The sequence below is a fragment of the Brassica rapa genome, chromosome A01, assembly GCF_000309985.2.
Source record: "Brassica rapa cultivar Chiifu-401-42 chromosome A01, CAAS_Brap_v3.01, whole genome shotgun sequence".
In the NCBI taxonomy this organism is placed as follows: Eukaryota; Viridiplantae; Streptophyta; class Magnoliopsida; order Brassicales; family Brassicaceae; genus Brassica; species Brassica rapa.
The window spans coordinates 3,449,523-3,462,479 of record NC_024795.2 but is presented as its reverse complement, the minus strand read 5'-3'; the positions used below and the strand labels follow the sequence as shown (position 1 = coordinate 3,462,479).

The 12,957-nt window shown below is 34.0% G+C and overlaps 1 protein-coding gene and 1 long non-coding RNA gene across 2 annotated transcripts; both read right to left on the bottom strand.

Moving 5' to 3' along the window:
- Positions 1 to 2,957: 2,957 nt before the first annotated feature.
- On the bottom strand, positions 2,958 to 7,200 carry LOC103852585. Its single transcript, XR_004458579.1, has 6 exons — positions 7,069 to 7,200; positions 6,328 to 6,519; positions 6,124 to 6,230; positions 5,882 to 6,016; positions 5,472 to 5,794; positions 2,958 to 5,397 (listed from the first exon to the last, which is right to left on the bottom strand). It is a non-coding gene; the product is annotated as an uncharacterized LOC103852585 (long non-coding RNA).
- Positions 7,201 to 7,950: 750 nt separating this feature from the next.
- Positions 7,951 to 11,087, bottom strand: LOC103852575 (signal recognition particle receptor subunit alpha). The gene is made up of 8 exons (XM_009129481.3): positions 10,927 to 11,087; positions 9,680 to 10,672; positions 9,508 to 9,592; positions 9,328 to 9,423; positions 8,963 to 9,223; positions 8,625 to 8,870; positions 8,456 to 8,539; positions 7,951 to 8,365 (listed from the first exon to the last, which is right to left on the bottom strand). The coding sequence occupies exons 2-8, from the start codon at positions 10,648 to 10,650 to the stop codon at positions 8,240 to 8,242; spliced, it is 1,869 nt and encodes a 622-aa protein (XP_009127729.1). The 5' UTR covers positions 10,651 to 10,672; positions 10,927 to 11,087; the 3' UTR covers positions 7,951 to 8,239.
- Between the last annotated feature and the right edge of the window lie 1,870 nt (positions 11,088 to 12,957).

Below are 12,957 nucleotides of genomic sequence, written 5' to 3'. Positions count from 1 at the left end.
GATGTAAAATTACGATTTATTGTATCTTCTAATAAATAAGGGGTATACAATGAGACGTAGCAGGTACCAGTTATGTAAATTTGACCTCATACACTTCTTTTAACATTTAAAGCCGGTAAAATACTTAGTTCTTTTTATAATACTTGACTAGGATAAGACCTGCGCTTTGCGCAGGGTGAGTTTATATGAAAATTATTATACTAAAAAATAAAATTTATATAATCTGTTTAATATTTATATATTTAATGAATTAATATTTATATATTATACTAAAAAATAAAATTCTCTAAAAGATATTATATTAAAAAATAAAATTTATATATTTAATGAATTAATATTTTAGTCCATATACAATATTCTGGTAATTATATAATTTGTTTAGCGAATGGTTGGCCTAGTTTGTTTTATATAAGTTTTAGGCTAAAATCCAACTTATATATGATGGCTTGTTGCGAAAAAAAAAATTAAAGAAGTTAAGATTTATATATGTTCAATTTTTTTTGTTAGAACGAAAATCCAAATCATTCATTTGATTACAATGATGAAGATGTTTTAATTTTCAAACTCGATTGAAAAATGGATTAGGCCATGTAACAATAGAAATCCACGTATTCTAATGTTATAGTTAACATTGTAGAATATATATTTGAAATGGATAGTTGCTAGTATAATAGTCACTTGATAGTTGCTAGCATTGTTTTGGGAAAAAGAGAACATGGACATTCGTTATGGATTAGAGAGTAATATAAAGAATTATGCTAGATTTTATACCATGATTTAGAAAATTAAAAATTAATTATAATTATGAGAAGTTCACGTTGAGGTGTCTATCTTATATTTCTTCAACAATTCTATTTTCCTTTGTATCGTTTTATTATTGTTTTATCAGTGACTTTTGAGTTCATTATCATTTTTTATTTTGTTTTGACGTGAGATTTAGAAAATATTCAAGATCTTACATTTATTAAAGAGATAGATACTTACCAAAACTTGTGGGTATGTGCAATATTTAGAAAAATATAGAGAAACTTAAAGAAAATAGTATGTAATTAACTTTTAATTTCCTAAATCATGGTATAAAATCTAGCATATTTCTTTATAATACATACCAATGACAAATTGTCATTTATGTCTAAGTAATTTAGAATAAATATGCATATTTGATTTTTAAGAAAGTTTCACTTAAGAACGATTTATATAAATTTACCAATTTGCATTTTAAGAAAGTCACAAATGCCAATGATTTATATTAATGTAGTAATATATCACAGCCCTACATATATTTTATTTCCTTTCACGTCCCACATTTATTTGAAAACTATAGTTATTCCATACAATTTTAATATTATAAAATCTGTAATTAAAGTAAAAAAAAAAAATCAAAACTGGAAGTGGGTAAAAACCAAACTTTATATTTTTTTTTTCAAAAGTCAAACTCAAATGGAGTAAATACAATTCTGTTTCAGTATTTTACCTAATCGTGATTTTTTGGCTTATTTTAGATAATTTTAAAAATATAAACAAAAAAAAACAAATGTGCATTACTGACCAACACATGTGATGATAGCAATTATCAACCGACTGATGAAAGACGAACCCAAACCCAAAACCAAACCAAATCTTTTCTAACTTGAACCAGAAAACTGTCTAATCATTTTTCAAAACTGATGAAACAAAAAAAAAAACAAAAACCAAAAAGGCGATTTCCACCTAAAATGATCTGATAATAGCAACATCTAACATTAATGAACATGAATTCAAACACATGCAGACATGCTAAAGTAGTTTGGACTTATAGGTTCAGAACCAATTGTGATCTGAGAAAAAGAACCAGTTAGTTACCCGGTATAAAACCAGTTTTTATTGTCGCCATGATGTTTTTATTTCCGAAATGTATCCTTGACAAACTTTTTGATCATTACTTTTATACTCTGTTTTTTTTGAGTTGCTCTCTGTTTTGGTACTTCACACGTTGTTTGCTTTGTTGCATTATAATGGAATTATTCCTTGGCATACAATGAGACAAAGCCCTTTGACAAACCTACAGCCACTCATCTTTCTCGGTCAAAATAATACTTGGCAAAGAAATGATTACTTAAACCCTCATAGAAATCTTCAGAAAACAATCGAACGTTTCAGAACAAACGATTCTCGGTTACACGAAACTGTGAGCTTAGAATCTACAGAAAGCTTCAGAAAACAATCGAACGTTTCTGAAAGCTTCAGAATTGAAAGAACGATTTTGCAAGAAAACAATCGAACGTTGGGATTCTTTTTCTCGTGTTTCTGTGGCTTAGTTGCTCGATTGAAATATGATGGTCTTGTAAAGGTGATAAAAATCATTTATATAGGCTTGTATATTAGGTTAACTTTGTCGATAATTACCATTGAATCTAATATTTGCACTTATTATTATTATTAGATATAAAAGAGACGACCATTATTCATATGCTCCTTTCGTATGATTATAATACCTTGCTTTAATTAATCTCATATAGTTTGTAGTTAATGTTATCTAGCGAAAAAATAAAAATCGAATTTGGACCTACTAGTTTTCCAATTGAATATAATGCTGCCACATAGGATTAATTGAGTACTTAATTGATTGACACCTAAGCGGAGACTTTTTTTAAATATTACAAACTTGAGGTTACATCTTTTTAAATGTTTCTCAATTAATATATAGGGAATGTTTTGTCTTAGTGTACAAATATTAAAATAATTACTTTTTAAAAAAATATATTTTATATATATAACTAGGGTAGGCTCGCCCTATGGGCGGAATATACTTTATTTGTGATCTAGATTTTTATTTTTGTATGATTTTGTGGTTTGTATTTTAGGCTTGCATTTGCAAAAGATATATATTGTCTTTTAGAAAATTTCCAATGAAAAGGGATATTACATTCATTTTACTTAACGTTTGATGTTCGTTTATTTTTCTAGCTTTTTTTTTGTTTTTATTTGTTGTCAAATATATTTTATGACATTATACTATTTTAATTATTATCTTTCTTTCTTTCTTGTTATGTTTTTTATACTGAGAACACATTTTTATGTCATTTTTCGCATATGTCTAACTAAAATTCTTTATTTTTATTTTTTGATGGATTGGTTTTTATAAAAAAATATAATTTTGTGTAAATTTATTTTATGTTAAGTTGGATGTGAGTACGATTATGTTGCCTACACCAAATTTCAATTATATAATTAAAAATGATCAATTTCTTAGTATTATTGTTGTGTTAATCCCGAATTGTAACTTTTATTGTGTTTTAAATTTTATATAACTATAAAATACAAAAATCAATTGGATTCGATCAAAAGAGAATAAGATCGAGTTTTCTAATACCCCTTTTGTGAGGGTTTATAAAATAGCGGGGAATGGAGTTTTTATTTAGAGAAATTCTTTATCAAAGTTATTATAGTTTTTTGGAGAATGTTAGTAACTGATATTATTAACCGTTGTTTTTTTTTTTGCCTTTCTATGTTTCTTTTGTGTGATATTATTTTGGTTATATTTGGTTATATATTTCTCACTTTTATACTTTTGTTTTTGAATATACTTTTGGTTTCTCTTTGACTTTAGTCCAAACCAAAATCCACGTAACCCTATAGGCTATAGCATACGAAAGCAATCTATATTATTTTTTACAAAAAAAAACTCAGTACAAACCAAAACCGTTCTAAATTATTAATTCATATTTTGATTGTTTCAAAATCATTTTCTATATAATTTCTTTTACATTTTTACGCAGTTTATACATAACAAAATGTATTGAAGTTTGGTGTTGTTTTTCTATATATAGTTGCTAATGGTGATGAAGGCCTAAAATTTTTATAAGATATTCTAACATACACTTTACTACATAGATTCAAAGGTTTATTTATATATTTTGTATATTTTTCAAAAATATTGGTTGTAGTTTAATTATGACTGATTAAAACATATTAAGAAATTTAAATATAGGTTTATTTTGAGCTCTCGTGTTTTTGCTTCCCAAAGTTGCTTATAGTATAAACTCAGCTCAGATTTCTTTCGCGGGATATTATATTATTTAGTCTAATTTGATATATATTTATATTTCTGAAATATAATTTATTTTATTTATTATTAAATATATTTGTAACATTTTATTATTTTAAATATTATTTACTCTTTTTATTATAGTTTTTATTAATGAAAATAGTTTTTCGTTTTATTTTTTTGTCTAAATTGAATTAACATCAACTTTCATTAAGTAGTGTTTCCATTAAATTTATTTATTTTCATAACTTTTTTATAGTTTCTTAAATGTTTCAGCTGTCATTTGACTACTTATTAGATTTGGTATGAACAATGAACATGATTTAGTTTAATATTCCACACATTGAACAAAATTTAACTACTCGTAGCCTTGTGTTTGCATTATTAGAAACTGCTTTAGAGTTACTTTTTTTTCTTAGAATCTTGAGATGGCGAAGTATTAACATGAGAAAAATGTTATCTTTTTAATAATTTGAGTATTGGTTGAGTTGTGTTGTTATATTTTTGTTATATTTTATATTTTTGTTTAGTTTTGTTGTTCGTGTGTTTAAGTGTTCTTATTATTTGTGTATTTGATGTTTGTCTCGAGACTTAGGAGTAACTTGTATAGTATGGTCAGAGATTAGATGTCTGGTTTGTGGAACTTGATGTTTATATATTATGACAGTGATGCATGGGCTCATGCTGTTCGGTGAGGACGTGTGTTGCGGTATTCCACGTTATGATTTTAACTTGCATTGCAAGAAATGACAGTACGTATAACCAATGCTGACTGTGTATGAACTTAGTTTTTTTTTCTAGACATTCAATTCAAGATCAGTTCATAGTTAATTAAAGGAATTGGGAACAATCATAGTTCAACAAAAGCAGAAACTGTAAAATAAAAGCAGAAACAAAGACGTGCGAGCTAACGGATCTTCGGGCTGGGTTGATTGCTATGATCAGATTATCATTTCCAAGAACGTCTGCACCTTCAATTCTTTTTAGCATGCAGATTCTCTACGTAGATTTTAAATATATATTGTTGCTAATTTTGAAAGTATATAACTTAATGCGAAAAGTTTCTGAGATGGAATAGATTTTATAACTGATAAGCAATAACTCAAATTAGAAGTTTGGAAAAGCAAAAATCAAAACACACAAAATTGTTCATGAAGACCAAAAAAACAGAAAAAAAAAGACAACCAAACAAAACAGCTTATTCATTTAAAAAGCTGGAAAACAGCATCCTCAACATCAACCGGCTTCATCTAGGCCTTGCGTGCCTTCTTCACCTTCCCAGTAGCTCCATCAACATTGGTACTACCAGCAGCTTCCACCTTAACAGGCACTGAGTTGCCACCGTGGTTGTTATCTCCACTGTCACCCCCCTAATCAAATCAAAAAAAATCATATACATATGAATACAAAGCAGATACGTTACTGGGAACTATATAAGGCTTACGTTGTCAACGAATTCAGGAGGTGGCACCCTCGCTGAGTATGTGGGAGATAGTGAAGGTCTGATGATTCGCTGTGAAATTGTATGAACTCACTCTCACCTGTAACTTGTATGTCTTTCCCTCCATGTCTTTAACAAAAGGAGGGGCCTCAGTTTCCTCGGGGTTGACACCATCACCAGCCTGCGCTAAATTGGATGAATGTGACTGAATGAATAAGTAGTCAACACAGAGAATGGATAGAAGATGGCCAGCCTCATAGGCCCTCATGTTATGGAGCTTCGTCATGACCCATCGAAGCAAACAAACAACCCTTCACCAGTTTCGTCTGCAGGCAAACAGGAAAGATGTATCAAAGCTCAAAGGTCACTGCGTGGTAATTGAAGTGAATATGCTGCTGAGAGGTAGAACATACCGGAGCACACCAACTACGCTAGTATTATTGCAAGGCACACATGTGAAAGATGACGCCGTGTGTTGGAGTTTCTTACCACAATTTGAGCAAGAAACGTAGCACCACCACTTATCTATCTTGATTTCAGTCACTCTCCTGTTACAGATAAAATCAATGTCCTACATGGGTTGGAAATCAGATTGCTCAAGTAAACTAACACATCTAGCTGTGAAAAATATAAGAATATAACTCTGGCTGCATACCTGAGAGGGAGTGGTGACAAAGCTCAGCTATGCTCAGTGCTTCCACCTTTGCATAGCCCCTTAGCAATGGAGTAGCTGGCGTAACTCCAGTGTCTTCTTCAACCAGCCTTCATTTTAGAATGCAACATTGTTAAACTTATTGTATACATTTTGAATCCATCAGTATTCGTGACTGTTTAACGCCAATCATCGTCAATATGGTACATGTTGAAAAAACTCTCTCCTGCTGATGTCTCTTTGCCGAAGTAAACATGTGTGCCGGAAGTGGCATTCAAAAATAGGCGACATGCATGAAGAAAAGAGTTTATGTAATGTAATCCATTATACCACTGATCTTGTAAGTCTTAATGGGTTGATTACCTCCCACCATCTTCGGGTTGCCGGCATCATGGTCGCCTGAAACCATAAACAACAAATTTGAGAGTTTCTTAGCTAAATCATGGACATTTATAAAATAGGAACATCTTTTTAAAAACATCGAACTATGAACATCAAAAAAGATCGAACTATGAACGAACATCAATTGTTTTTTTAAAATAGCAATCATAAAAACTAACACAATCAATTTTTAAAAAAAATAACATTCATAGAAACTAACACAATGGAAAATTACAATATGGAATCAAGAAGGTGGAGATGTGCATAGTTTTTAACCGGAGATATTATTCAAACTATGAACTAAAAAATGGACGACAGAAACTCAAAACAAATCTACAACAGAAACTCAAAAACACAATGAGAAATAAAACTCTGGAATCAAGAAGGCGGAGATGTGTATAGATTTTAGACGGAGATACTAATCAAATCATATACTAAAAATCTACAACAGGAACTCCAAAACACCATGAAAAATTATAATCTGGAATCAAAGAGACGGAGACGTGTGTAGAATTAACCGGCGATATTACTCAACCTATGAACTAAAATTGGAGTTAAATAAATAACCTGAGAATCAATAAGGAGCATGTCGACTCCCATGAGATCTCCACCACGGCGTATATTCATGGCCTCCCAGAAACGGAGCAGGCTTATTGAACGGTGGAGGAAGAGCGGCCGTTCTAGAAATCAGAAAGGAAGACGAAAGCTTTAACCATAACTCACACTGTTATACTGTTTAGATTAAAACGAAGGAGAGGATGATTCTGAAAGCAGGAAATCATACCCTTTTATAGTAGAACTTTCACCGACTTGCAGTCCCAGGAGACGCATTGAATATAGATCATGGATGCTCGATTGATGGAGGGCTTTATGTCAGAATTCGGCTTCTGGTTTCATCTCGCAACAGACAGGAAGAAGGTGAAAGATCGGCTGCCCCAGAAGGGAAACGCTGGTTCTGTGTCGACATCGATTGTCGGAGAAGAAACCTAAACTGATGGAATCGCCAAATTTAACAAATATGAAGCCCATAACAAATTAAAACCCACGAAACCAGATTTAAATGAAACGCAACATGGCTTTGTGTTTAGACACGTGTCGATCCTTGGTACTCCTATTTTCTGACGTGTTCTGCTGAGAAGAGAATCACGCTCTTCCAATTATGAAAAAACGATAAATTCTAATTATCAAGATAACTAAAAAATGACCGTTATTATCTCTCTCGTAATATACATGACCAAGAGAGATGATAATCAAGATACATACAGAACTTTTTATTCAACTAGTCTCCAGTTATCAAGAGCAAACCACACCATGTTTGCTAGATGATAGAATCCAAATCTTAAAGTATTAATCTTAGACTTAATCTTAACCTAATGGCCTAGGCCTCTCTACTAACTGAAACAGCCAGCTAGTCACACGGCCTTGGTTACTTATCTTAACCCGTTACAATAAGCAACATAATCATGGTGAATGATAAAAACAGGAGAAAAAAAGGAAAGAACATTTAGTTCAATACAAAAGTTGCAACATACAAAGACATGGGATGGGATAGTAGCGACTCCAACGAAATAGTCTTTTGGAGTTTTAAGGAAACAACAACACAGCCAAAGAGAAAGAAATCGTCTCCAAGTCTAAAAAAAAAAAAAAAAAAACAAGAACTCAAGACAAAGTATGAAAGATAAGACATTGATTGATGATGGTAGTGATGAAGATAGTGATGATGATGTTTATGAGAAGATCATTTGAGAAGTGTCTTGACTATGGCCTTGACATTGAGCTTCTTCAGGTCAGTGTAAGACTGGCCACAACCCACGAACATAACCGGTGCTCCCGATATGTAAACCATAGATAATGCTGCCCCAACCTACAGAGCCCGTCCCAAACACTCGGTTTAAAATTTTCATACTATAAGATCAAGCCAACATAAATCATTATTATCAATGTTTTACTGTACCTTATCGTCAATGGTATCGAACTTTGTCAGTAAGATTCCATCAATCAATCTCGTGGTCCCAGAATTGGAGAGATCCGAAAGTTTCTGGAGTTTAGAAAGAAAAAAAAAACAGTTAATAAAGGTTTTATCAAACATCTAACGAGACTCTTTGGCGGGTAAGAAACTGAACCTGATTAAACTTTGAGAGCTGATCAACAGCATCGTTTCCAACAAGAGCTTCACCAACAAACAAGACCAAGTCCGGTTTATTGAGGTTAATGAGCTTCGAGAGAGCTCTCATCAAAGGTTCATTATCCTGCATCCGCCCAGCTGTGTCAACAAGAACAACATCGGATCCGTTTCGCGTTGCTTCCTGTATGGCTTCCTTAGCAACTACTGCTGGATCCTTCTCATAACCCTTCTCAAATATTGGTATCTGTTGCCAAAATCAAAATTAGTATTTCACATCAATATTCGTTAACTCAGTATCTACACCATTAGTCAACGACTACTTGATTATTTCATTACCTGTAACCTACGAGCATGAGTTCTCAACTGCTCAACAGCTCCAGAACGGAATGTGTCACAAGCAGCCATCATTACACTGACCTTATGCTGCTGAAGCCAATACGCCACTTTGGCCAGATTGGTGGATTTCCCAACTCCGTTGACTCCAACAAACACGACCACATAAGGTCTCCTCTGTTCTTTGGCAGCATGAACGTCTCTCATTATATCAATGGAGCGTCTCGGAGTCAATATGCGAATCAGAGCATCCTCCATCGCTCCCTGAAGTCATATATATTTCACACCACAGTTAAAACAATCTAGAGATTGCACAGTGAAACGTTATCTAGATTCAATTAGAGCCACAAGGACAAAGCACACAACACCTGAACGGTTGAAGAGATCCTCGTGAACGATGCCAGCTTCTTTCCTTCAAGACTTGCTTCCACTGATTCGCAAAGCTTCTCCGCTATCTCTTCAGCCTGTGAATGAAAAAAAGCACACTCTCAATTAAAAGCCATAACCAAACCCAAACATAAGAAACGATGCACTGTAAAGGCACATACCACATTCTTGGTCATGAGCCGTTCCTTCAGAGCTTTCAAGGCCGGTTCAAGGTCTGTCCTTTCAAGATTCGCCTTCCCAGTAATACTGAACAAAGATTGCAGTACACGTTTAATACCAGATGATGTAATATATAAGTAAATTAGCAAAAAATTCAACAAGAGAAACGCTAACCTCTGGAAAACAGAAGAAAACCATCCCTTCTTCTTAGCCTCAGGCTTCTTCTCATCACTTCTTGGTTCGTCATCATCATCATCTTCACTTTCATCATCACTGCTAAAAACCTCTTCCTTGTCCATCATACTCTCTCCCTGGTCAGCAGCCGCAATATCTACATGATCGTGGTTCCCATTTCCATTCTCACCAACGGAATCAGTAAAGTCCAGCTTCACTTGCTTAGGAGCCGCATCATCCCAAACCCTATTCTTCTTCGTCGCCTTCTTCGGCGGTTCCGCAGCACTAACCTTGGAACTCTTATTACCTATACTGTCAGTTTTCCTCACACCTCCTCTACCTCTTACACCTTTACTCCTCAGCTTCATAAGCTTACTCGGATCAAGTACAACATTATCAGCCGTGTTCTCTTTCCCGTTAGCAAGATCAGTCTTGTCATCATCTTTATGATTACCATTAGTCATCAAGCTACCGACTTTATCCTTATCCCCATCTCCATCATCCTTCTTCGATCCACCACCACCACTTTTGATTCCTCCATCAAGACCAGACTTTGACACCTGCCCTTGCTTCTTAACACTGCTCACAACCTTCACCTTCCTCAGCTCCTCCCCCCGAGCCTCAGCCTCCATCCTAAGCTGCCTAAACGTCTCATCAAAATCACCGTAACTCATCCGCTTAGGATCATAAATCTCAGAGAAGCTTTCCTTCACCATCGAAAGCAAGTCGTCCACGTAGAGCAAGTGGAGGATCCGCTGATAAACCGCGACGAAGACGAGTCCGAGATCGTTGTGGAAGGTCCACTTGAGAGTGTAGGCCTCGTAGTTGAAGGAGACTTCACCAGATCGCTCCTCGAGGAGGCAGGAGCGGATCAGAGTGTCGATTGGTGAGCTTTTGAGAGCCTTTCCGAGCTCCTTGCATGTCCAGAGGATTAATCCTCCTCGTGTGAAGATCAGAAGCTGTTCTAACATCTTCGATCTTCAAATTCGTGCCCTAAAAAACAATACTTTGAAATCAGATCGTGGAGATGATGCTTAAATTGAAGAAATTGATCGAGAAACAGATCTGGTCTAAGTCAATGAAGCAATCGGATCAGGAAACGCAGAGAACAGATCCTAAAGAGAAAGCGTTCATCGAGGAGCCTACGATCTAAGAATAATTGTTACTGAATCCGAGGAGACAGATCTCGTGATTCGATTCGGAATTGACAATCACAAGCAAGAGAGGAGGAGGAGGAGGATACGAACCTTTGATTCCTGTTGTTTTCTTGGTGCAATTGACCAAAACGAATAAGAAAAATAATAACTTTACGGGGCGCGAGAGAGAGAGAGACGACGACGACGAAAAAAAAGAAACGTGAAAATTATGTAGGGGTTTTTGCCAAAACTAACCCACAACTTGATTTTAATTCCAAACCTATACCCAAACTTGAATCAAATGCAAAACTAACCTAAAAGCCTAGTGAAATTACAGCTCAGCCCCTTGTGACCAAACAAAAAAACAGAAGCCATTTTTACGAATATAGCCCCAGTAAATCGTCTGAGTCGTCTGAGATGTTGGAAGTCGTCTGGACGACTGAAGTGTAAGTCGTCTGGACGACTGAAGTGTAAGTCGTCTGGACGACTGAAGTGTAAGTCGTCTGGTACCAGTTTATTTTAAAAATAATTTATAAATCTTGTAAAAAAATATTTAGATGCGTAAAAAATAAAAATCAAGTAATTATAAACAGTTTTAACTGATATAAATTAAGATATGATAAAATTGATTTGTTTTGAAGATATATGAGTGGAAGTAGTGAATCATGAAATACTTTGGTTTAGGAGTTTGGCAAACATATGTTGTAGTATTGTACGTATTGTTAGGGTTAGATTTTGGAAAACTAAAATGTTTTTTTCAAAAATTAGTTTTCACCTATATGTGTTTATTTCTGTGTATAGTAAACACTTTTCAAGTTTGATTTGGTTTTATGAAGTGTTTAATTAGATAATTAAGTTTAGGGGTTATGTTTAGGGTGTGGACGACTTATATTTCAGTCGTCTGTTAAATAATTTACCCGGACGACGTATATTTCAGTCGTCCAGACGACTTACTTGTAAGTCGTTTGGAAAATCTTCTATTTTAGTTTCCCGCTAAAAATATTTAATTTCCCGCTAAAAATATTAAACTCTTCTGGACGACTTACATGTAAGTCGTCTGTTTTAATTTCTTCACCAGACGACTGAAATGTAAGTCGTCCAGGAAGTCGTCTGAGTCAAAAATATTTAATCTAATTGGATTTTTTGTCTCCCTATATAAAGAAAAATTTACACATTCTCTCTCCTCCTCTCAAATGGCTGCAACAAAAATGTAATGTTCATCATTCTAAAACTCTCCAACCTCTCTCTAATCTCTTTGACTTGAAAACACCAAACTTTATATGAATTTTTCAGTTTTGTCTCATGTATTTCTTACTAATCTATCTCTTTTGCAGGTTTTTAATCAAATGGTACTCATCTTCCACTAATTTAGAGGTAGATCTATTAGTTTTAGATATGTATTTTTGTGTGTTCTATAAATGTAGATTTATCTAATCTTCCACTCATTTTCTCTATTTTTAAGTCATTTGAACGTTTTTGAATATGCAGGTTTTTCAGATCTGGATTTGATGTGCAGGTTTTTCAGATCTGGAAGACTTCTGGGACGACTTACCTGTTAGTCGTCTGGAAGTCGTCTGGAAGTCATCTGGAAGTCTTCTGACAAAGTCGTCTGGACTTCCAGGAAGTCGTCTGGACTTCCAGGAAGTCGTCTGGACTTCCAGGAAGTCGTCTGGACTTCCAGGAAGTCGTCTGGACTTCCAGGAAGTCGTCTGGACTTCTAGGAAGTCGTCTGGATTTTTCTGAGCGTTTTGGTAAGTTCTTATGTCTGATTTTTCTTCATTTGGTAACTTCTTGTTGTATAAAGTTCTTACTTTTTTCCCAAACTAAAACTCTCCAAACCCACTCTAATCTCTTTGACTTTAAAACACCAAACTTTATATGAATTTTTCAATTTTGTCTCATGTCTTTGTTACTAATCTATTTTTTTTTGCAGGTTTTTAATTATTTGGTACTCATCTTCCACTAATTTAAAGGTAGATCTATTATTTTTAGATATGTATTTTTGTGTGTTCTGTAAAGGTAGATTTATATAATCTTCCACTCATTTTTTTCTGTTTTTAAGCCATTTGAACGTTTTTGAATATGCAGGTTTTTCAGATCTGGATTTAATATGCAGGTTTTTCAGATCTGGAAAACTTCTGG

What these genes read in the sequence shown, in the direction of transcription:
- LOC103852575 (XM_009129481.3), bottom strand. Translation starts at nt 10,650, where the DNA reads ATGTTAGAACAGCTTCTGATCTTCACACGAGGAGGATTAATCCTCTGG. An exon ending in AGCTCTCAAAGTTTAATCAG is followed by an intron (nt 8,540 to 8,624) that starts GTTCAGTTTCTT and finishes TCTAAACTCCAG; the next exon opens with AAACTTTCGGATCTCTCCAA. An exon ending in TCGATACCATTGACGATAAG is followed by an intron (nt 8,366 to 8,455) that starts GTACAGTAAAAC and finishes CGGGCTCTGTAG; the next exon opens with GTTGGGGCAGCATTATCTAT.